The sequence below is a fragment of the Phyllostomus discolor genome, chromosome 7 (genome assembly GCF_004126475.2).
Source record: "Phyllostomus discolor isolate MPI-MPIP mPhyDis1 chromosome 7, mPhyDis1.pri.v3, whole genome shotgun sequence".
Classification (NCBI taxonomy): Eukaryota; Metazoa; Chordata; class Mammalia; order Chiroptera; family Phyllostomidae; genus Phyllostomus; species Phyllostomus discolor.
Genome location: NC_040909.2, coordinates 114834765 through 114861835, shown reverse-complemented (window position 1 = coordinate 114861835; position 27071 = coordinate 114834765). Strand labels below are relative to the sequence as shown.

General features: G+C 32.8%; 1 protein-coding gene across 36 annotated transcripts in view; it reads right to left on the bottom strand.

Annotated features, from left to right (window-relative positions):
• The window catches only part of RIMS2 (regulating synaptic membrane exocytosis 2), a 463509-nt gene that overhangs the window by 184018 nt on the left and 252420 nt on the right, over window positions 1–27071 (bottom strand). For all 36 annotated transcript variants that reach the window (XM_028533564.2, XM_028533552.2, XM_028533553.2 and 33 more), the window contains 6 exons: window positions 23062–23192; window positions 19798–19969; window positions 17598–17751; window positions 8026–8094; window positions 2276–2432; window positions 682–798 (listed from right to left, as the gene is read on the bottom strand). In XM_028533564.2, the coding sequence (XP_028389365.1) occupies window positions 682–798; window positions 2276–2432; window positions 8026–8094; window positions 17598–17751; window positions 19798–19969; window positions 23062–23192 (800 nt within the window). The remainder of the gene's footprint in view (window positions 1–681; window positions 799–2275; window positions 2433–8025; window positions 8095–17597; window positions 17752–19797; window positions 19970–23061; window positions 23193–27071) is intronic.

Here is a 27071-nt window from a genome sequence, read left to right as displayed (position 1 = left end):
AACCATGAATTAGAAAGTTAATTTGCTTAATTTAAAAAATTAGTCATAATTAATGTATGTATTGAAGCATATCATGTTACTTCCAAGTATGTTCCATTTAATAGAGCAAATTCAGAGAATTCCTCCAAACACAGCAATCAACAACATGATTCTTTAAGATGCTTAAAAGTTTACTGAAAGCCATGAGGAAAAACCTCTTCATGAATCAGTTATTGTGTTTGTTTCTTAAACAAACCAATTTATATCAACACTATTATACATTAAAAGTCACATTGATTTCCCTGATGAATGCAACAGACTAAAATCTGTTATCGCATGAAGTATTTTTATAAATAATAATTGTGATAAGGTAAAAATAATAAAACATCTTGTTCTCATTATATCACTATAACCTCATGTGCAAATTTACTAACTTACTGATTTCAATTAACAAAGGATCAAAACTGAAAGAGCAAGATAATTTTATTTTTTTCTTACCAAAACAAAAATAAGTTGCTTTGTTTTATTTTTATTAGTGGTGTAGTGGTTGTAAGAATAAATGTAGGCATTGTACAGGACACACTGGGTTTTAGAAACTAAGATAAGAAGTACCCAAGTTCAGGAGGAAAACATTTTATGGTAACACCTTTTCCCTGAAGGCAGCAATTATTATAAGGTACAAGAGTATTTGGTCATATTCACCTGTCTCTATCCGGAGAATAGTGGTCATCCATGACACGATGCCTATCCATCCGGCTAACAGTGTTATAATGTCCGGTAGTAGAGCGTGTCCCTCGGAGTCCCTGCTCCACATTCCGACTGAAACAGCAAGATCTATTAAATACTTTAAAACCACAATCATATAGTATACTAATAAATAAGGGTTATTAAAATAAAGATAGTAGAAAAAGACAAAAATTACTATAATGTTAAGTCCAAGATTTCTGTTTTAACTAATTGTACCTCTGGTTAATGGTATAAACATCCATTGGAGGTTAACAGTGAAGTTAGGAGGTTAGTTCTAGAACAGATATGATGTAAAATTAAGACAATATCAATGGGGACAGAGATGAGGACTATCAACACTATTAATATATGACTCTCAGGTCCCCAGTAGTAATACTCAATGATAAAAAAAACACAGCCAGAGGAATAGATTTGTGTGGAAAAAATGAGTTCAGCATGTTACTTATAGATAATATATTGATAGATCTTATTTTTAGGGATAATGAATGTTTGTTTTCTGATCTCTAAACTGAAGTCTTTATAACTGATCAGTGATGATTTTTTAAGCTACCATTCTTGGCCTGGATGTCTACTTCTCATTCATGACAGAATAAACTTTTTATGTAAGCTACTATTCTTATTATTCTATTGACAGGTCTACCACATTTAAGAAAGTACTTTTCAGAAAACTCAGTAATTTTAGTCCCATTGACAAGCTCAGCTAAATCAACATTTTCAAAAATTTTAAACCATATTTATAGTTTTAATATATGTTCTTTTTAATTTCTTGTGTCTAAGTAAACACTTCTTAAGTGCTTAGTATTCATATAAATTAAATAAAATTATACTTTTAAATATAATAAATCTCAAGTTCTCTTAGATGTTTCAATACCATGCATCAAGTTAAGATTACATTTAAAAATTTCAAGTCTGAACCTAACTCAATTATTCATTTACAGTAAAAGTTATGAGTATATAATTCTAAGTGCTCAAATTTCCTAAACATTGCAAGTATATAAACTGTGAATTATGCACATATTTCTTATTAGCAAACATTATTTCCACGCCTCTTACTCCATTAAGCCTTTCCGTACTTAACTAGATTGATCAGAGCTTTCCACTAGGGATAAGACCTAGACTTATAGATTTGCTAAGCCATTCATCCCACTACCTGTGCATTCCTTTTACTTCTCTGCATATTGTTCCTAATTTTAAAGCCCCATCCTATGTATACTTTTTCTTATTTCTTCAATTATCAATATCTCTATCATTTATGATTACAACAATTAGTTGGTTATAACTAAATCTGCTTAACACTGATGTGATTTAAAGCTAGATCCTGTTTATAATTTTGAACTCTTACAACAAAATAATATATAAGTCATCCAAAGTCACAAAGTAGTCTCTATTTTATATTACTCTCACTGTGGAGGTTATCCAAGAGTGTATTTGCTTTTCCTGAAGTAACTTTCTCCACAAGAATTTATTATTTTTAGAGGATATTAATCGCATTTATTGATAAATAGGCTGGTAATACTATCCTACAAATAAAATGTGTGTGCGACCTTACCTTTGTGGAGGAGGGACACTGGGTGACCATGATCTAGTCCTTCCTATAACATCTACTCGGTGGCGAGACCCTGATGGTGAACAATGGTTTGATGACATTACTTGTTCTGGCACTGATAATGTTGAGCTTTGAAGATCTCGACCATTGTGACGATAATCTAAAGGTGGAAAGAGTAATATTATAGTTAACTATACACTAAGTCATTTTGTATTTCATGCTTTACTGAAAAACATAAAATGTTGGTGAAGCTGAAAGACTTTGACTATATTAAAGGCATAGCATATACTAAGACATAATAATATTTTGCAAACATTTAAAAAAAGATGTCAAATATTCAGATATTTATGTAGCTACTATGTCCAAGGCACTGTGCTTGGTAGAGTAAAACATATACAAATAACTTCAATAAAATACTCGTTTATTCTAAAAACACATTCATGTCTTCAATGACCTAGGGGAGCTTCAAATAGTCCTCAAAAACTATGTCTGTTTAAAATTATTAGCCACAAAAATGTTCCTAAAAGTGCATAGTTATTTCTTTAAGAAATAAACAGCATTGGAAAACACTCTGAATACCATGGAAGTAGCTGTATGAACTGCTATTCTTGCAGTGTGGGACAGGAGAGAGGTGAACAGAAGCCTGAGAATAAAAACACGACAAACTGGAGGAGGAAATCGCCCCATGATTTGATACACTTACACGAAGTATATTAGCAGTGATATTACTCAGATGAGTCCTCAAGAGCACTGACACTCGGCAGATGGAGAGAAAGTAAAAGAAATTTTAAGTTGGTAGAAAAATAGCACTTCAATGTGGGGCAGCAGTGGGGAAATAAGTAGTAAAGGTGAGTTTGATCCAAGTTATACATATCTAAAATGTCATGAGGTCTGTAATGGAAAGGGGTCCGAAATTTCTGAGCAGAAAGTGAGAGTATCACCACCACCTCTACTCATCATGCTCATCACGACGACTACTAACTGAAACTGATCTTTTACTATGTTCCAGATCCACTGCAGGCACTTTACAGTGTTCTGTTTCAGCACATTTCAGAAATGAACTTAGATACAGTATTAGCTTACAGGTGATTTTTCCCAACATGTTAAAATTTTGTGGTATTACCTCAGGTTCCCTAAAAACAGAGCAAATGAGTTAAACACTTAGATGCACATAAATAATCAGAGGACACTCTCAGGAGAAAGGAATCATAAGAGGGTATGAGAAGAAATTAAGCAAAAACGTGGTCTCAGTCTGATCCCGCTGGAGGCTCTAGAACATAAATATAGCTAGGGGCACAACTGTGGAATATGACAATTAGTAATGGTAACAAACTACACAGAAAGATTCAGTACATTCATTGATTCAACAAATATGTATGAGTACATATACATGCCAGATGTTATTCTGTGTGCTACAGTGAGCAAAACAAACAAAAAGACTTGCCCTGCCCTGGCTGGTGTGGCTCAGTGGTTGAGTGCTGGCCTGCAAACTAAAGGGTTGCTGGTTCAATTCCCAGTTGAGGCACATGCCTGGGTTGCAGGCCTGGACCCCAGTAGGGGGTATGTGAGAAGCAACCACACACTGATGTTTCTCTCCCTCTTAAAAAAAAAGACTTGCCTTTATGAAGCTTAAATTCTAGTTGATGAGTGATAGAGACAATTAAAAGCTCAACAAATATTATATAATATCCTTGAAGGTGATTAGGTGCCATGAGGGAAATAGAATAAGGTAAAGGGAGATAAAAGAATTCCAGAGATTCCAAGATGGCTGCAGAGTATGTGGAAACTGCACTTGTTGGTCTTGGAGTCAACCAGATTTCCTGCTAAATTATAGAGCAATCAACCTGAATAACCAACTGAAGGGTAGCTGAACTGAAAGATAGCCATGGATTTACAGAAGCAGCCACAGAGAGACAGGTAAGAAGGGCGGAGCCATGGAAAAGGGCTGGTCCCTGAACTCATGGTGCCTTGGCAGCCGGGGAGCTGGAGAGGGATCTCAGCTGCAAAACTCCTTCCCTCTATGAGTGTGGGGTCTCAACCCCACATAGGGATCCCGAACCCAAAAGAAGAGAATTGGAGGAAAAGCCTGCATAGCATCTGGTGGTAAAAATCACTGGGGACTCAGTTCATGTGGGAGAGAAGAGAGTCTGCTAGAGACTCAGGTGCCACCTTCCCAGTGTCAAGCACTCCTATTGTTACAGCACCTGCCTGGGGAGTTTCTTAACTTTTGCTACATCCCCTAGGAGGTTAAGGCTGTACCACTTAAGAGTAAGAGAAGTAAGGCAAGGTTTACCAATTCGGAGAGGGGGAGATAACAGCATTTCAGGCAAATAGGTAGGCACACAATTAGATATGCAGTAAAGAATCTTGAGACAGCCATTAGAACTGTTGATAAAGATTTAAGAGTCATTTATATTATATACAGTGTAAATATAAGAGTATATATACAGAGAAAGGCATTGACTATAGGGTTTAAGGGGGACTAGGGAGAAAAGAAGGAAGAAACAAAAGACAACTAATGCAGTCACATTGGAGAATAAAAAGAAATAGAGAGTTTTAAGATAATATTCATGATTAATAATGTAAAATACTACTCAGAAGTGATATAAAATGAGTACTGGAGATAGACAATTAACTTAGGAAATCAGAAGTTTGTAGTGATTTTTAAAGGCTAATTATCAAAACCCTTTTCTACCTTCCCAGTGGAAAATAAATTATTTAGGTTTATATATTGTTTCAGGTCACAGTGGAAAATAATAGTAAAATGTTATGTGACTATGATTAATATTGTATATATTTCACTCATTCACATTGGGAGTGGTAAGTCAACTGTTTCAAAGAATAGTTGGGTTATAACTATTCCCATTCCTCCTACTCTGTATACCATGGCGACAAAATCCAGGTGGGTTACCAGAGGGAAACATGGCAGGAGGTAGCAAAGGGTAAAGGGGGTCAAATATGTGGTCATTGAAAGAGATTTGACTTTGGGTGGCAAACACAATATACAATGTACAGGTGATGTATCAAAGAATTGTACACCTGAAACCTATGTGATTTTACTAACCAGTGCCACTCCAATAAATTAAATTTAAAACTTTATATTCCCTGAGAAACTTAAATTTCAGTATCAATCAAACTTTCAATTTATGTTGAAGAATAGTATTAGCAATGCAAATATCAAAGTTACTCTTGACTTGAGTTAGCCAGAATAAACAAAATACAGAGCCCTTGGAAAAGTACTATTCCTGGAATAGTTAATTTTCAAGACATCTGTCTTGCAAACTTGAAAAAAATAAATAAAGCTGCCAAAACAGTTAATTATTGAGAAAAGACAGCATAGGTTAAAAAGGGTTATGAATAGTTATAACTGACACTCTAAATCTGACAGATATGAAGTCTGCAACTAGAAACAATCATTGAATATGGGCAACAGAGTATTAACACATTTGCTGGTGTATTAACTTTTACTAGTTGTATAAAACGCTAATTAACGTGGGCAAAGAGGGGAGATGGTGCTGTGCGTCTACATATATGCAATTCACATTTTAAATGCCTTGAGAACAATTTCACACAAAATATAGTTATTTTCTTGATCTGGTAGTCAAATTATTTGATAAACTACTGACTGAAGCATTTATTCTCTATTGAAACTAGTTTTAATGATGGGTCTTAAAACAAAAGAAACATAAAATGTGAAAAAATTCATGAGAATTAGCACATATTTAAGTCCTAGTTATCATGATAGTTATGTAAATGTAATTGGTACATCACTTACCAAAGTTACAAGCCTATGAAAAAATACCATTTCAGAAACCACAACACCATAATTACAATTTTGGTATTCATACAAAGAAAATTAAGACGGCGTCAAATTTCTACATAGAGACAGAATCCAAAAATTTGAAATCATCACTGTGTGATTTTTATGAACCTCAAAACCAGGATTATAGTATTGTAGTTTCTGAAATGTAAACTTTCAAATGTACTATTAAAACTGTCTCAAAATAACACTGCATTTCAAATTGGCAAAATATAGGAAATCACATAGCAATCTTTGCTTCTCAAAGGATTATTAAATGATTTGCTATGTAGTCTCTCCATAGGCATAAAGTATAATGTTGAAAGAAGAAAGAATAATTTTTTATGATGTTGAAAAATAATGAATCTGAGTAAATCCTTTGATTTATTCAGGCTTTCTAAACACTATTTGGCAGCAACAACAAAAACAACAAAAAATTCCAAATAACAATAGATACCTATAAAGCTCTTTTCCAAAAAAAATGCAATTCCTTTAACAGAATGGAAAAATTATAAAATGATCTTATTTTTTGCATTCTGAAAAGAGAAAATGAAAGAATTGAGATGTGCCATAAATGGCATTAAGATGAAAAAGTTAAATTATCTGAAGGAAATTTTTTAGAGTAAAGAAAACATAATGTTATATTTAGTAAATAGAAAAAGTGGAAAATTAATTATTGAAGATATAGAATACAACAGGAAAAAAATTATAATGATCCCCAAGCTAGAGACCAGAGGACATATTTTTCAAAATCATTTTATAGAGGTTTAATTCACATACTATAACACATGGAAATGATTTCATAAAGTAAATTAATATTATTTATTGTGATTTATTACAATAGTAAGTTAATATATTGTTCACCCTTAGTGAAAAAATAAGTGCTAAAAGAGAGTTAATTTTTTAAAAGTAGTACCCTGCCCTGGCTGGCGTAGCTCAGTGGATTGAGCGCGGGCTGGGAACCAAAGTGTCCCAGGTTCGATTCCCAGCCAGGGTACATTCCTGGGTTGCAGGCCAGAACCCCCAGCAACCACACATTGACTCTCTCTCTCTCTCTCTCTCTCTCTCTCTCTCTCTCTCTCTCTCTCTCTCTCTCTCCCCCTCCCTCCCTTCCCTCTCTAAAAATAAATAAATAAAATCTTAAAAAAAAAAAAAGGATTTAAAAAAAAGAAGTAGTACCCTGAAAGTATGTTGACACAACTCTGATAAAAACTGCTGGAAAAAAAAAATAATTCTAATTTTTAGCAATCACTGATGCAACTGTAGCATGTTTTACATACAACAGAACATATTTCTTCAAGGTAAAAAGTCATACACTTGAAATTTTTTGAGCTAGTTTTCTTTCAAGAATAAGAGAAACATTTTTACAATATTAAACGTACAGTAATATATATTTTTTTCAGAATTTATTTTTTTAAATGGTCACTTATCTAAATTTTAAATCATCAGGTAATACACAATAATAAATTAGTAAATATTTTAAATGACAATACAATAATTTCAAAATGTAACTGTACCTGATACTTAACAACAAGGAGAAAAAGTTTTCAAAATAGCTTATTCAAATATCTGCCATATTTGGGTATGCTAGTGATGTCAAAAAGATTTTATTATTTTTCACATTGTTAGTACAGTATATAAAGAAATTTCAATTACTATACAATAACTCCTCAAAATTATAGTGCACTCCTTATTGTTTAGTAGTTTAAAATAGGAAACATACAAGTATTCATTTATCTGAAATATTTCCACAAGAATAGTCAACCTAACAATTGGTCCAGGTGTTCCAGCAACTGGACCTATTCAGGAGTTTGAATTACCATAAGGTTGTTTTTGGAGGGATGAGGAGACAAACTATTTCTTTCTCATTTTATCTATCTATCTATCTATCTGCTAGTAAATAATAATGAGTTCCTTCCTTTTTATTAGTATAAAATAATTTTGAAATTCTTACCTGATACTACACCAATTCCATCATCACAGTCATAGTCAGACACTTCGCTATCACTGATTCTTTTTGACCCTAGAAAGCAAACAGCAATAATTAAAATTGCTGAATACTGATGAAAAAAATACCTTTATCAACCTGAAAAGTAAATGAAATGACTTTCAATGGAATTTAAGAATAAGAAACTTAAAGAGAAGTCACTATGAGCTCACAAACATCTTTTTTTACATATTTAATGATGTACGTATATTATTCTTGAGATATATAAAATAAAGCTCCTAAATGACTCAAAGCTTGAAATGATATAAAATATCAAATAATATATGTAAGTGATTTGATACTGATTGATAAAATCTATTGGACAAAAGCTAAGTCAAGTAGCTAAATCAAGTTAAGTTTAAGACACTTTTAGACCAAGGTACTTAAGTCTAGGTAAATTTCAAAGCCTCAACATGTTATTTCAAAAGCATTAATGTATCTTTTTCTAATATGCATGTCTAGCAAATTAAGTATACCAATTATTTATTTTTCACACTCAGGGAGAGGAAGCATAATTTAAGACAACTCAAATGTTCCTTTTGAATTATTAGTTTAGCTGTTTTCTATTGCTTTGAGAAGAAAATTTGAAATAAGCAATCGACAAATGGACAAATATATCTAGATTTTGAACTATATTATGTTTTCTAAGGAATAGCCTAAGACAGAACAGTAAAAATTATTATAATTCAGAAGCTCCATGTGTGTGTTTTCATTGCAAAACAAACCTGTAACAAAATTTTCAAATGATAATCATGGTCTGGCAAGAAGCATTAATCTGAATTAAGTAGAACTTCTCTGGCTAAAGCAGATTGTCTCCAAACTTAAATATGAAATATACCACATATATAAACATGTTATATTTTACTTGTTAATGTCTCTTCTTTCTGCATGTGTCTCAGCAATAGGTACACCCAACACAATACAATTATTTATTAAAGCACTTAATCAAAGGAGAATACATTTAGTGATAAACAAAAATAGTGTTGCTATTTAAAAAAAATAACTTGTTTTGTCTACTTGCATTACATGTTGTACATTAAACAGACTAAACCAGTTATCAGAAAATAAATGTTTTCCTGTAGGTTTATGAAACATTGAGAGCTCATATTGTGTAAGATATCTAAAACAGCAATATTTAAACGTTCCAGAGATGACCTCCATTATTAGAAATACCGCCCTGGCTGGCGTAGCTCAGTGGATTGAGCTCGGGCTGCGAACCAAAGTGTCGCAGATTTGATTCCCAATCAGGCTACATGCCTGGGTTGCAGGCCATGACCCCCAGCAATCGCACATTGATATCTCTCTCTCTCTCTCTCTCTTTCCCCCACTCCCTCCCTTCCCTCTCTAAAAATAAAATAAATAAAATCTTTAAAAAAAAAGAAATACCCTACACACTTTTTTCTTTGTTTGAAGCCTTACCCTCTTGGGAGAGGAAGAGTCTTGTTGCCAGGAACTGAATCCTTATTCTTCTCCTTTTAATAGTTAGATAGAAGAAACCTATCTGTTTTTATCATGTGGTCTCACTGAATGACCTCACTATTTTCCTTCTATATCCTTATGTCCCTAAACTTTATACCTAATCAAATATGAAGCATTTTTAACTCCAAATAATTAGCGAACTACAATTATCTGACAACAGCCCAAGAGACAGAGCATATGAGGGCTTACAGAATTAGGACATACATTCTAAACAGACTCAGGAGTGAGGAGGGATAACACAGATGAAGCTATTGAGACAGGAACAACTGTTACATTTCTATCAAGGTTTCACCTTGTAAATGTTCAAGAACAGGATAATGATTAGTTTAATATGCTGCAAACATTACAGAGCATAACAATCACATGATTTCGATATTGGTCAAGAATCGCATTGGCTTCTGGTATAAGATAACAAAGACACCAATAAAAATTAAGTTCATTTTAGCAGCTTTTGTGAGTGGTCTGTGGGCATGCAAGCTTGTAGTTGAGGATAGAGAATGTATGTGGATTATAAATGTTTATTCCTTCCAAATCTTACTTATTACTCTCCTAATGGAAATCTTGATCTACATTGCTATTAATTCTATCAAGGTTAAATATATTTCAATTCTTCTGTTTGGATCTTATCTTTTCACATTCTGATGAATTCAAGAAGTAAAGTTTAATGTCATTGAATGTACTGATCTTCTCTTTTAAAGGAAGTGCTTTCAAAAGAACCATGAGGTTCCGGCCATGATGGAGGCATAGGTGGATACACTTTACTTCTTGCACAATGAAAAAAAGGGTAACAACCAACTTAAAAACAAAAACCCAGAACTGCCAGAAAGTTGGCTGTATGGAAGTCCAACAACCAAGGAGTTAAAGGAGAAACTTTCATCCAGACCAGTAAGAGGGGAGGAGATGGGGAGCCAGGGCAAAGAGGACGAATGGCAAGGCGGTGGCTGGTGGATTGGGAGGTCCCACATTCACACGTGGATAAACAGGGAGAAACAACTGGGAAGCGAGACAGACCACACAACCAGGGTTCCAGATGCATGACACTGTAATTAAATTACCCAAGATTAAAGATAAGGACAGAATCCTAAAAGTAGAAAGAGAAAAGGAAACAGTTACCTACAAAGGAGTTCCCATCAGACTGTCAGCTGATGTCTCAAAAGAAACCTTCCAGGCAAGAAGGGGCTGGAAAGAAGTATTCAAAGTCATGAAAGGCAAGGATCTACATCCAAGATTACTCTATCCAGCAAAGCTTTCATTTAGAATGGAAGGGCAGATAAAGTGCTTCCCAGATAAGGGAAAGTTAAAGGAGTTCATCATCACCAAGCCCTTATTATATGAAATGTTAAAGGGGCTTATCTATGAAAAAGAAGAAGATCGAAACTATGAAGAGTAAAATGCCTTCAAACTCACAACCATCAAAAACAAAAACAACCTAAGCAACTAGAACAGGAACAGAATCACAGAAATGGGGATCACATGGAGGGATATTAGTGGGTAGGGAGAGGGGAGAGAATGGGGGAAAGGTACAGAGAATAGAAAGCATAAATGGTAGGTACAAAATAGACAGGGGGAGGTTAAGAATAGTATAGGAAATGGAGAAGTTAAAGAACATATATGTGTGACAAATGGACATCAACTAAGGGGTGGGTGCTGGAGGGAAGGGGGGCACAGGTTGGAGAGAGATGAAGGGCAGAAAAAATGGGACAACTGTAATGGCATAATCAATAAAACATATTTTTAAAAAGTATTTTCATTGTCTTGTTTATGAAATTTTTCCTAAGTTTATGAGCAGAGAGATATTCTTTTATATTTTCTTATGAGTTTAGATTTTCCTTTCAGCATTTAGATCTTCATCCCTCTTGAACAGAGTTTATGTAGGGTATGAGAAATGACACAACCTCGATTCTTCCAAACAGATTAACACATTCCAGCATTTTTTACTTAATATTCCCACAAAGCCCCAGTGATCTGCAATGTAACCTGTCATAAAAACAAATGTACCCTGTACCCTATCTGCTAGGATGTTTGGTGCTCTATTTTTTTTTCTTGCACAGGCTACCTATCCATAAACCAATGCCTGTCTTTGTTATTATAACATTACACTATTGAAAAGCAAATCCATCATGTTCTGGATTTTATCCCTTTGTTCTTGCATATCAATTTTAGATTAGGTTGTCAAATTATACAAATATATCATATTGAAATTCTGATTTTAACAGAATTCAGAATTCTGAAATTCTGATGTCAATCAATTCCTCAATTTATGAAAATTTACCATGTCATATAGCACTGTATTATTAGACATCAACAAGGCATTCCCTCCACTTAATTATCTATGAAATTTTTCATTTTGGTCACTCAAACTTTCCCTATTTGCTGGCTTTATCTTTTGTATCTTATGATTTCCATTGCTATACAAAATCCTGTTAAAAGTATGTTTTCTGTCCTAATCACTCATGTAAAGAAATATAATTTTATTGTAAAATAATATTGACCATAATGCTTAACTCTGTCTCATTTTTTACTTCCAATATACTTATTGTGGTTTAATTTGAATTTTTCTATGTAAACAATCTTTCTTCCCAATCTTAATGACTTTTTCTTTATTTTTCTTGTCTTTCTATGCTGATAGGTACAATACTGGAAATAGAGAAATTTTACATTCTCTTCTAAATTCTGATTTTAATAAAACTTTTCTAATATTTCCCCACTAAAAATTATGTCTGTTGAAGTTACATTTTATCAGATTGAGACAGGTTTCTTACACTTAGTGATATTTCATTAAGGACTTTGCATTTTTATTTACAGTTCTACTGGCCCAATGAGAAAATCAGAATTAATTCATTTTTTAAAATTCTCTGGGAGAATTTGTGTAGGTTGTAAAAAATTTGTTCTTTGACATTTTGATGGAACCTGTCAAAAACTATCATGGCCTGGTATTTCCTTTGTGGGAGTATTTTAAATTACTCATTCTATTTTTTCAGTAGATGTAGAATGACTTATTGATTCAAAGTCTATTGGTCAGACTAATTAAATATATGTCAATTTTATTGAGCTTTTTGAAGTACTGTCATGGGTCTTGCTTTTAATGCAGTCTAACAATCTCTCATAAATTTTTCTCCACGCCATTTGAATCTCTATTATTAAATGTTTAAAATTGATATTCTCTTGGATCAATGTATCCCTTTATTATTACAACATAACCTCCTTTATCCTTGTTAATATTCTTTGCTTTAATATATAATTTGTATATATAGGAGGGACCCAAAACTTACAGACAATGGCCCCTCAGATCCTTGCCTGAATGGTGAACTGCAGAGGAAAAACAAGAAACCCAGTAGAAAGCCAATAGTTCAAAGGCTAAAGAGCTGCAAGGACACTTCAACAACTTCCTGATACACAGGATACAGAGTTTGGAGTTTAAGTCCCACTATATTATAGGATTTGGGCCAACAACTTAGACTTCACATAGGAAGTTCATACCTTAGAAATAAGAACCACAAACTATATTAAGGATTATGCCTTAGAACTATGGAAAGAACAAAAATATAACTGCCCTAACATATATTTCATAGACTTTAGGTGATCCTTCAGTAATTTCACTGTCTGTTAAAATAAAACAAAACATTCTTCAAAATGTATGACAGAATCTCTAAAACGTATTAAATACAATGTCCAATACACAATAAAAATTAGTAGATGTATAACATATATATATATGTGATATTCAAAGGAAGGAAAGAGAAATAAAGTAGACCCACAGAAGACTAAAATATTGGAATTAGCAGATTTTAAAATAAATACTATCAATATATAAAGAGTTTATAGGACAATGTGCATATATACAATGTATATTATATATTTAATGTATCTAAAATGTATGTGTATATGCACACACACAGATATGTAATAAAATGATAATTTCAGAAAGAATATAGAAACTTCCAAGAAAGCCAAGTATAAAAAGAAAAAGAACAAAGAACATAAAATAAAAAACACCAAATGTAATACTTAAAATGAAAAAATACAGTTTATTTGATAATATAATTCATAGAGTGGTTTTTACAGAAAATTGGACAATGCAGAAGAAAATATCTGTCAACTTGAGAGACGAATAAATATAATAATCAAAACTGAACACAAAGGATTAAAAAATAAACAGAGACTCAATAACCTGTGGAACAATGTCAAGAGGTATGTATACGTATATGTGTCGTCCGAGAAAAAAAGAAGTCAATTGGGTAGAGAATTAGAAGGAATGTTGGCCCCAAATCCCTCCAAACAGCTGGAACCCTGAGACAACTGTGCTATGAAATCACGCAGCTTGGATCTCACACCTCTCTCACCGGCATCATTTTGGTTTTGTCTCAACAATTTGTTTCAATTCACTTTTCTTTGCAGACTTCTGGTCAAGGGGCTGAATGAAAATATAGTAGTCAGGATGTTTTCTATTTTAAAAAGTGAAAGGGTTACCTGGCTGGAGTAGCTCAGTGGATTGAGCGCGGGCTGGGAACCAAAGTGTCTCAGGTTCGATTCCCAGCTGCGGTACATGCATGGGTTGCAGGCCATAACCCCCAGCAACCGCACATTGATGTTTCTCTCCCTCTCTCTCTCTCTCTCTGTCTGTCTCCCTCCCTTCCCTCTCTAAAAAAAAAAAAAAAGTGAAAGGGTGATAATATTAAATTTTACAAAGTAAAGAATGAACATCAGAGAATTTAAGAAGATGAATTTGATTGAGATGAGACAAAGAAAAAATGAAGGATCAAATGAAAGAAATCTCTGGCTGAACCTTTATAGTTCGAATGTTACAACAATGATTAATATCAAGTAATAAATTTATAAACAACTTCAGTTATGTTATAAGGAAGATTTTCCCCTTAAGATACTATACAACTTTAACTGCAAAGAGTAAAGAATATAAAACAATAAAAACCTATACATTCCAAAATAATCAATGTTCCAGTAAGGTTAATGAATAACATTGCTCATCGATGAATCAAAAATAAAATTATGTAAAAATGGGAGATCTTTTGCAATCTGTAAAAGCAGCCTTTACTGCTCTTGGATGCATTTGAATTAGCCTGTCTCCCTTATACATTTTCCAAAATACGCACTACTCCTCCATTCCCTTGGTAATATCAAAATAACACTGGGGATGGAAGCAAGCGAGAGTAGCCCAAAGAAAAGTGTGGTAGGAAATGTTACTTCCTCACTAAAATTTTGATTTCTCATCATCTAATTTCTTTCAGACTTTTGAGTAATGAGTATGTGACCATTTCTAGAGATGTTTAAATGCATAAACCTTCTTATTTCGCCACATGCAGAAATAATGCTATAAGAAGTCATCTGTTTCAAACACTCCATTTCTGTGGGGAATCATTCAACTTATAATCAAAGTCGTCTGAACTTCATCTCAAAATGATTTTTAAAAAACATTTATATGAAACAATTACTTTTAGATGGTTTTAATGTATTTCCTCATATTAATAAAATTATAAATTACTAATGCACATGTAAATGAAGTACTGCTTTGAACTATTTGATTCTACAAATTTAAAACAGGAAACCATTGAGTGGAAATAACAGAATTCCTTTATTACCATTTATTCATTTTAAATATCAGTAAATATCAAGTACATTAAAAAAAGTCATAGCTTCATAATGATATTCACAGCCTCAAAGATTAAATTACTAAAACATGTGGATTTAAGAAATAAATATGGGATTAGTACCCATTTAAAAACTTAACATACATTATATACCATCAAATATGTTAACCATTATCTTTGGCAATACAAAACATATTTATAAGTAAATATAATATTTTACTCTCTATATAAGGAAAAACCATAAAAAAAGGTTCTTGTCATCAGTAAATCTTTAAAATAATTAATACATTTATTTATTCATACCCTAACTGAATCTGTCATTGACAACCGATATATCCTTAGCCAATGATAATGTCCTTAATTTGACTATTCCTAAGTATCATTTCCTAATCTTTGTTTCTCTTATGCATATATACCTATTTCTACCTATGTTCAGATCTACATAGCTAATAAATTATAATAACATTTTAGATATAAAACCACATTTAGCCATATGTTCAAATATTGAGAATTAATTAGTTCTGGCATTGTACAACATAAAGCTATTATTAATGATTAAATAACAATTGTCATTTGAGGATGGAAAATGTTAAAAGTTGCAAAATGTCTGAATTAATTGCATGGGAATCCATGATACATACAGCTAACTAGAAAATACTCTCTTCTCATCGTTCCTTACATACACTATTCTTAATTAGCTAGGAAGGGAAAAATAATGAAATCTGTTGGCAAATTTAAGTGTCAGATATTGAGAGTTATCAAGCCTACTCCTTACTGCAATAACAGCTAAAGGAAATGGAGGTAAGGCCAATCTTGTAAGAAAGATCAATGTTGGCCAGCGCAGCAGCCTGTAAAGTTAAACTATAAAAATTAGTACACAATGAATTAATTAGTTAGCTTTCACATAGTAACCCATCATCCTACATTGTGATTTAGTGAGAACTGTACTGAGTACAGTGCCCAGAAAGACTGGAATTCTAAAATTAATACACATAAAATTTATAGTAATATAATTATTAAATTAATACAACCAATGATGCTGTAATGACAATTGCAATAAGCATGGGTGGGTGGTTTATTATGTGGGAGGCTGAAAAAAATGAATGCTGTAAAATTTATGCTCCATTGATACCATCCAAGTGTAAAAGACTATATCTAATGAAAATAAAATCTTAGTCATATACAAGAACATTTTTAAAATGAAAGAAGACAATTCTTTGCTCTAATTCTCTATTTGCCTAATAGCTGAATGATGTATAATTTAGTCCTCTATTCAACTATTTAGTCCTCAATTTGTTATATCCAGGTATGCTTCCCATGATTGACAAATGGCATGACATCCATGCTTACAAATTTACACTTCTGAAATCTGGTTAATGTCAACCAGTTCTCCACTGCTTGGTAACAATGTTGCTAAACCTGGAACAGGCTGACTCCATGTAGATAAAATTATCCCCTGAACACTATCCAAAGCAACAAGCAACCCATCTCACCTTCCAATAACAGACACATCAGAAAAAAAATTTGAGTTATAAGAGCAATAAGCCAACAATTTTCGAATGGAAAACACTTCTGAAGTTCCTTTAAGATTCTGTGGATTGATTTAATTCTATTTTATGGTTTGGATTATGTATAATTCAGAGTAAAATGTAAACACTGACAATAACAATAACAACAATAAAATCAGTTTATACCTTTGAGATTAACTTATAATTATCCTGTAAAGAAGGCATTTTTTCCATTTTTTAAAAGATTTTATTTATTTTTAGAGAAAAGAGAAAGGAAGGAGAAAGAGAGGGAAGAAACATCACCGTGTGGTTGCCTCTTGCACACCCCCACCAGGGACCTGGCCTGCAACACAGGCATGTGCCCTGACTGGGAATTGAGCTGGCAACCCTTTGGTTTGTAGCCCACACTCAATCCACTGAGCTACACCAGCCAGGGCCATTTTTTCCATTTTTTCCATTTTTTAAATGAGGAAATATAGATGACCTACTTCAAGTCATACAGCTTTCAAATGAGAGAATCTAAATTTAAACTCGGGTTTGTCTGAATAAAGTACGTGGCCATGGTTTCAACCACTATGCTATACTGTCTCACATATTCTTAAAGTACTTGGCACAATGAAGGCAGAAATCATAATTTCAAATGATAACTATAATATCTATAGTTACATGACCAACTTCTACTATATTACTTATCTCTTTCACATATTTAAGATTCTAAGAGCCAAAAGTAAAAAATAACTGTGTTTCATTTGGAGTCAAACTATAGTGAGTGAATATTATAGGTGTAACCTTATATTAGTGTATCGGACAATTTAAAAGCATCAATAACAGCTGTGAAAACACTGAAATACATGTTAATACCCATAATGGTATCTTCAAATTTTATGTCATATAAAGCATTCAAGATAATTCAATAAAGACGGAACAAATTTTACTGAAGACTTACTTTGCAGCCTCCGTGTGGGGCTCTCTCCGTGGAGCTGTCGCCGTGGCATGTGTGGGGAAGGACGGGGGAGTGGCAACGAGGAGATGTCGTGGGTCTGAAGTTTGTACCAGTGCGGCTCGTCATCTAACAATGCTGTTTCTAACTCAATCAAAATCTACAAAGCCAAGAGATAAAAGACTGTTATATACCAGTAACACAGAAATTCTCTTAAATGGTCTCATAACCTTCAAAATAATAACAGTAATACTATTAGATCAAAAGCAAAGTCATGTTGCAAAATTTTTCATGTGTTTTGACAATAATTAAATTAAAGGTGTTTATTTTGTAGACCCTTGACCAAACCACCTACTAGAGGCTGCTGGATTGCCATAAGAGAAACAGCACTCATTGTTAGAAGTCTGTAATAACAACTAATATATGTACATCATTTCATAATTTAAAAATCATTTTCATTCATTAATTTAGCCTTTTAAAAAAACTCTAAATGAGGACAGAAAAACCAAATTAGAAGTTGTTTAAGATGCATTAAAAACCATGTTATCTATTATCTTAATTTTCAGAAAAAACTACTAGTTTGGTCTTGCTAGTCAACTTTTACAGATAAAAAAATGTCAAGGGTCAAAGGTTAAAAAACTTGTCTGAGCCCACATCAGCTGGCAGATGAAAGGCTGACTCAAATAAAACTCTGTTCAACATCTCATGTTGCTACGAAATCAAAACAGGAAAAATGGATTTTTAAAGTTAACCATATTATAATATGGATTTTATAATATAAATATTTAATAAATTTAAAAAGGAAATCAATCCATAAAAATAAATGGCACTTTTTATTTGCAGGGCCATGAGCAAACATGACAGTGCTCGTACTCAGGTACAAGAGAACTGCTGTGTAACAATAAAGCGTTATTTGCTATGGGGGGTAACAAAGTAAAACAGCTAAGTTCTTTCATTCCTCCTAAGTTTTCTCTAGTCATTTTCAAAATTATAGGCACTGCAATCCAAATGTTTACACACACACACACACACACACACACACACACACTTGTTTAATCCTCATTAACCCTGAGTTGCATACTACTATCATTCCCAATTGGTTGAAGAGGAAACAGAAGCAGAAATAGATTTAATAACTTGCTCAAGGGCTCAGGTCAGGAAGCAAGTATCCTAAATGCAGGCCCAGACAGTTGTCCTAGATTTTGCTCTGCGCAACTGATTTACTATTCTTTGATTCCTTAGCTACTGATGTTCAATTTAATATTTCTATGTTTTGTTGGTTTTCCCAAGAAGTTACCATTTAATTAGTAAAACCAATCATATTGAAAAGTGCTGAAAGCAGGTAACTTAGTGTGTTAATAGCTGAAGAACTGCCTGTTATCTTGCCCCTCTGCAATTAACTCATTCTCCACATTACACTAAAAATGTTTTTCTCTAATACAAATGCAACGAAGCCATTTTCTTTCAAAATCTATCATAGGTTCCAATTATCCACAAGATAAAACCCAAACTTCTTAGTGTTTAACCTTCAAGACTCATTTCTTACCACTTTCTCTTTCAATTTCAATACAGTTGTTCAAGAGCCCCTCAACTCTGGTGTCTTTATTTCTTCTACAGAAATTTCACTTCCCTTGACTTGGCTAAATTCTGCTTTCTCTGTGGAGCAAATATGTACTCCTATTGCATTACCCTGTAACAGCACCTGCATACTATATTACAACTGCCTAGTCACTCGTCTGTATCCCCAGCGGATTACAAATTCCTTGAAGGAAGTAACATACTGTTTTCACCTTTGAAACATCAGTCCCTAGCATATTATGGATATAATAAAAGATAAATTATAATATTATAATTTTATCCCTTAAAAAATACAGGGATAAATGATTGAGCTAAATGTAGTAATTGGTTCAGTAAATTAATGATATGCACACATTATAAAACAGCAACTTATTAGCAAAATATAAACCAACCTCTTATTCAACAATGAGACCTCTACAATAAGAATAAATGCAAAAATTGTCACAGAGTGATAATTGTTTTTTATGACATTAGTAAGTTTTATCTTAAAGCTGTAGCTAAATTCATTCCATTAAAGAAATTATGTTTAGTTTTCAGATATTGAAAACATAAATTTCACTGACAGTCATATAAGCAAATGTATTCAGGATGACACGAACAGTCAAAACTTTAAAGTTATTCCAGATACCTCTCCTAAGAATTCGCTTTCTTCCTCTCGAACTCGAGCTTGATCCCAAAGGGTAATTTCCAGCATTCGTTCCCGAAATTCTCTTCGGTGGACTGGAGAATAAATGAATGTTTGGTTCCATTTGGGTTCCAATGTTTTCTTTACAGTTTTAGTTCTTCTCTTGTTTTTATCACTATGAAAAAAAATAGAATACACTAACTTATGTAAACCTTTATTTTAAGTTTCCCATAAAATTATTGATGCAAAATTTCTCAGGAAAAGGGTCAAGTGAATTTTTGCCACAAATTTACCATACGTTAAAAATATTATAATCTTTAAAATTACTATTAAAATGTATAAATTGTATAATTATATCATGTTATATGTATGACTTAATAACAGCAATAGTTCAATAAATCTGAAAATTTTCTATGATAGATAATTAAAAACTTAATCTTTCTCAAAATATAAATAAAACCAGACTAAAGAAATTTATTTCTATTTTTTAAAATATATTGCCCTACTGGAAACCTTCCAAATGCTAATTAACCAATAACATTACATATGCTATTCACTTATACTACAGAAGTCTTATTATACAAAAAATTTAGTGTATTGTGATATCACAACTTCACATTCATACAGTTTAGCTAATGAGCAACTGTAATTACATTCTATCAAGTTACTTTCTAACGTACAAAAAGTATATGCTTGCCTATTTGGCATTTATCAGTTCTTTTAAAACATTGTAAAATTATTTCTATGTCAGTTGGCTGCTAAATGTGAGCTAGAAATGGAAGCTGGACATCCTTCTAGATGGGATTTACACCTCAAAGGCTACCCTGCTTTTTATATCTGTAAGTGAATGTTTTTAACTATGCATCCCATTATATGCACATATACTTATGAATTACATGCATTACTATACTGTTGTACTAAATATTGTATACATTTATACATATATAAAATAGAAGTTAAAATAATGAGACAAAATAAATAAAAATTCAAATATTTCTTTTTTTTAAGATTTTATTTATTTATTTTTAGAGAGGGAAGGGAGGGAGATAGAGAGAGAGAGAGACATCAATGTGCGGTTGCTGGGGGCCGTGGCCTCTAACCCAGGCATATACCCTGGCTGGGAATCGAACCTGCGACACTTTGGAAAGCAGCCCGTGCTCAATCCACTGAGCTACGCCAGCCAGGGCAAATTTAAATATTTCTTCTTGAACTCCAGGGCACTGTCTTACACATCCCTGGGTGCATTCATTCTTTGTGCAGCTCATTAAGATCAATGGCTGAACAGTAATAAAGAAGATCACCCATGAAGGAAATCTGATTAAGTTACCTAGAGAGCCTATTTGATGCGAGAGCTGGGCAATGAACTCCAAGTCAAACTGTGCTAACCGCTATGAATGCTCCGGGCACAGCACAGTGCTGACAGTGCTGGGAAAGCGAAAGCAGGGAGGACTAAGGGACAGAATGTCTCTGAAATGGGAACTGAGTAACTTTTCCAAGGTGAACACAGGGCTTAATGTTTAATGTAAATATGATTAATCAAAAGCAAATGTTTCCAGAGCTTATATATTTAGTGGAACAGAAAGCCACCTTAAAACCATGTATCTTTATTAATTTTTAAGGCCTTGGAAAGAAAAGCCATGTGGGAGATTTTATCTCTATTCAATTTTATTGAAGAGAACTGGTATAAATAAAAATAATTAACAAAGTAATAGAAATAATAACAGGAACTATGATTTATGACTTTTCTCTCACCCCCAGCCTTCTAAAATTTTGACTAATATTTGTAAAGCATCTACTTATATTCCATCCATTAAAAAAGAATTTGGGACCCTGTCAAGAGACAAAGGTCTTTCCATTAAGCCAGAAAGCAAGTACTTAGTGGGACCTTGCTATCTAATTCAAGAATGGTTTACACCTCAATCTGAGAGGGAACAGAAGAATAAGCCTTGACTTCCTCTTAAAGAGTGAGAAAAGCTCTGAAAGAATAACTATTTTACAAGGGATTTCTACACTGGATGGGAGGGAGGCTAGATACACCTGAAGTTCTTTTCAAACCCACCATATATAATTACAATTTAATAAGGCAAACTGAACTTTAAGCAAGAGTTATCAGTCTAGTCATGGATGTCCTCTTCCCTCTTCACAGTACGAAGTGTATCCCTATCTAAAAGACAGCTTAAGTTGTTAGAGAACAACTGTCTTCAAGCAAACTTTGTAAAATAAAATTATATAGCGAACAGTTTCTAATAACTTTAGATACTGTGCCACCTCGATATTTTCTAGTATAGTTTCCACTTCAAAATGTGTATCAAATAAAACTGAAGGTCTTTGATAACTTTCTTTCCTTTCCTTTCTCTCTCTTTTTTTTTTTTTTGCTGAAATTGTTCTTCAGAGGATACTTTGGCACTCAACTTAACCTGAATGACTTTAACTTAAACTAAGTAATAAAGGGTCCATAAGTGTATAGAACATATTTATGATCACATTGTGTCCCAGCCAGTTGCAACCTGAGAAAAGAAGGACCAGAGCTGTGAACACCCAGCCCTGACAGCCGGGGATGCAGAATCGCTGGGGAAAGGGCAGCTGCAGCCATTACTTCCTTCTTTTTTATGGTGCTATTGAACAATGTCCTTTATTTTCATGTGCCTGAAACTAAGAGTGATTCGATAATTTTTGATAAGTTGTCTCCATCCCTAAGTTCTCTATTTAAATCAGGGTAGAATCAAATATTTATTTTATAGCAAGGACACAAAAAATATCTTGAAGAAGCTGATTCTGGACCCAATGGTAAATTTCCTTGGTGATATGGGGCAATGAAATAAAAAGTACATGCATTAATTTTACAGAATTTAAAGAAATAATGTCTTAGGAAAACAAGGTAGGAAGTGTACAGGAATATGATGAGTACCTTTTACTACCATTTCTACTATTTGCCTCTGTAGTTTGTATTAAAAATACATCTGATTTAAAGGAAGATAATTTTAAATAATTTTGATAAATAGAAACATACATTATTTAAGATATAATAATCCATACAACCTAATAAATATGCAAGAAAATGATGTATTATGAACACTTGACGTATTAAAAACAATCTCAAAGTATTTACTGTCACTATTTTGATTCCTAAAATCATTATACTTGTGTTAAACTTTGCAAGTGTATGATAGGTATGATAAAAATAAATAATACAGAATCAAAACACCCACTGCTATTAACATTTCTGACTTATTTCCAAAAACATTCATTTTTGTCTTATATCCCTACCTTCTGTCTGGAAGAAAGTAAATTTTAACATAAGGATTCCTTGGCCTCCCATCTTCCCTGGAAGGGAGATCCTTTGCTCCCAAAATTGTAACTATTAACTGGTGACCAACCTTGTCAAACCATAGTTTTATCTGAAAAGCAAAAATATTCATTTATCAGCTCAAACATTTACCACCATAAGATAATTTTTATATTCCAATCATCACTCACCACATTCCCTTACACTGATACTAGCACAGAATATAAATTTCACTTAGTAAATTGCGCTTAGTTAAAATAAATGGATATGCTTTAATAACTTCAATGAATAGAAGAATTAATTCAAATATTTCATTTGATGTATTACTTGGACTTTTATTATCCTAATTTGATTGCTTATTAATATGCACATAATAATTATACTACCATAATGAAGACTTTCTATACAATGATTGCTTCCTTTATCTTTATGCAAAAATCACTGTAGTTCATTTTGGCCCCTCTACAATAATGAGTTCAAAATACATGCTCAAAATGAACTGAACAGATAGTAACTTGTTTATATGGCATTCATAGCAAATTTATAAGGAAATGTTTTATGTTATCGCACAGCAGAAGATGTTTCAACGATTATAAGCAATGGGGAATTACTAGTAACTTTAGTCAATAAAATTCTTATGTTTGTATTTAAAACTATAATAAATTCCTATTTTTAAATTTCTTGAATAGATATAAAGTCTTTTTATGTTTGTGATACAAATGTATCACAGTCCTTAGAATAAGGGGGTATATTTTATAAGGTGAGATGAGAAAATGTGACTAATTTCCCTCTGCCATAATTAGGAACTGAAATGTAACATCCAGCTACTGAATTCACTTGATTTAACAACCGTCACCTCCCCCACACACACCTCACACTCCCTCCCCTCGCTAGCAGATGTGACGATATCAGGATCTGTGATAGCTGTGACTGTGACCCACAAGTTGGCTCAGAGCTCACCTGACTACTATCTTGAAGTTGAAATTGAATCAAAAATTTAAAATTTGGGAATAAAATTGCATGTACAGAACATGTATTTTATGGTTTATATTTTTATGGTATATATGTATATACACGTTAATGATTTAATTTTTCCTTTAATCTGAATAAACAATGTTCACAAATTATTTTGGAGGCAGAAAAGAGGGTATGGGAACATAAATGGTGGTGGAAGGAGACTCGACCTGGGGTGGTGAACGCACAGTACAATATACAGACAATGTATTATAAAATTGTAGACCTAAAAGCTATGTAATTATATTAACCAATGTTACCCACATAAATTCAATAAAAAAGTAAAAAATTTAAATATACATCTCATGCCAGTCCTTCCCTCTCCTCCAATGAGGACAGGCAGGTCCAGGCCAGGATAACAGGGCTTTGTTGAGTCCCTGATTTTGTATCTTAGAGAATGAGAAGCTGAGCAAGAGAAGAGGAAGACTGATGGTGCAAAAGAGCCTATAAAATTATTTATACACTTTTTTTGTCAAATGGAATCAGCCCTCTTATAGAACAACAGCAAGAAATATTTAAATTTTTAAAATTATAATCACTACTCGTTTTGTTGTAGTCCGTATGTTTAATGCAGGTATTACCTTGCCGCTGTGTAACAAAACATTTTCCTAATAAAGCTGCTCAGTTAAAACAGACTACAAAAGTCTGTTGTTCACAAACCTCCTGCATCAGTGTGAAGAAGCTAAAAATTCCTGGGGCCCACCTCTCACCTACTGAATCAGAATAGGGTCCAGGAATTACCATTTTTTAATTTTTTAAAGATTTTATTTGTTTATTTATGGACAGAGGGGAAGGGAGGGAGAAAGAGAGGGAGAGAAAAATCGATGTGCAAGAGATAGATACATCAATCAGTTGCCTCTTGCATGCCTCAAACTGGGGACCTGGCCTGCAACCCAGGCATGTGCTATGACTGGGAATAAACCTGCGACCTTCTGGTTCACAGGCTGGCAGTCAATCCACTGAGCCACACCAGCCAAGGCAAGAATTACCCTTTCACCAGAGTCCTCCAGGTGATTGTCATGGACATTATACTTTGAGAACCATGGCCTCAGATTAGGGGATCAACCTTAAAAAAAAGAAAGGCTCTTACATTTGAATGGAGAAAAAAGTTCCAGTATTTGCTCGCCTAACAATATTTAACATACATACAGATGAGGGTAAATGGAAAAGAAATAGACTGAACTATTCTGGCAAAAGACAAGAGGGGAAAACAAAAACAAAAGGTAAGAAATACAAGAGTATCCTATATATAAGATAAAACAGAGATGTTATCATAAAACATGCATCATGGGTCCTCTAAACTGTGTGAGCAGAACCAGAGTAATTTCTGGTACTCTCTATTGTCTATAGAAATAAAAAAGCTTATTTTCCCATGATATGAAAAATCTAATATTAGACACCATAAAGAGAAAAATATGTAAAAGGCTAATTTTTTCCATTAAAATTTATAGTTAAGAAATAAAGAAACAATGATCATTATTAGACTAAGCTCATAATTAAGAAAATTATTGATTTCTGTGAGGTTTTAAGGGTTTAAGACTAAGCACTTGTAGTTAGTTATTTCCACAGACAATATGGTTACTCCTTTGAAATCATTACAGCGAAGTATCTGAGATATATATATTTCAAATATATAATAAGGAGTATTGTTTTTAGATATTCTTATGCCATGGAAAACCAAAAATATCAACTTATTAATAATATTCTTTTCTTATATAAACATATTAGGCATATAGCTTTCACATTTTCATAATACTTTAATAGTTTATTAGATTATACTTCACAAATATATAAATGTAAAAATATAGATATAAAATATATATAGGCATATTTTTATTTTAACTTTTTATCAAAATTAAACTTTTTAATAAACTGTCTTAAATTGGGCATCTGATCAATAGCTCCAATTTTCATTTTATGTCACGGACTTCCATTGAAGTTTTTAACAGATATCCAGTTCATATTATCAAAGCATAATCATTTTCTTAGCTGTCTTATTACATTTCAAAATTGTTTATCTATGCTTTTAAAACAAGTGGTCAATATATCTGCTGATTTCCCAAAACATAACAAATGCATCTCACAATTCTAGATACGACATACTTCTTTACATTTACCTCATTTTCATTAATAGAAATCTTGGTATCATTTTAATTGTTTGAACAAAACTATCAGTCCAGCTTCACCATGTAACCATTTTTAAATCTCCTAAGCAGAGCCTTAGCAGCACAAGTAAATATTTTACACTATATAATATTAACTAGAACAAGTTTAATTTTTAAAATTCAACTAAATTAGTATTATTCAAAACCAGTAACATAAAAAAAAACATGCAGCAAAGCAAGGAAAGCAATACTACTACTTTTTAAACAAACTATATTGGCATTACCATATAAGGGTTTCCTAATGAAAAGAGGCAAACAACTTGTACCCAATTATTACAGTAAAATTAAATGAAATTACAATTACAAAATATAAACAAACCCATTTTATTTGAATTTTGATCTTCTTTTTTCAAAGTAATATACTTTCCAAATGTTGAACCTTATACATAATATGGGTAAAATTCGTGTTTTAGATAAGGTACAAATCTATTTGCCAATCTCCTCAAGGGGATATTGCTTGGAAAATGCAAAAGAATGTAGATGTTAAGTGATATAATGAATGATTTAAAGAGACAGCAACTGTGCATAGTAAAAGCAAGTATCAAGAGTATAAAATTAGTTATTTCTTCCAATGCTACACATATAAGTAGAATTTACATTAAATACCACTAAGAGTTTTAGTATTCAGTACATCATATAAAATCACTAACAAAAATTGTCTCTTTAAATTTTTATTTTATTTTAATCCCCATGCAGAATTTTATAAGTTGGCTCATAAAATGATCTGAAAGTCAATAATATGATTTGGAGCAACATACCAAAACAAGTTTACCTACTACGCATTTTCCAAAAGCATACAAATAAGGGTTAAG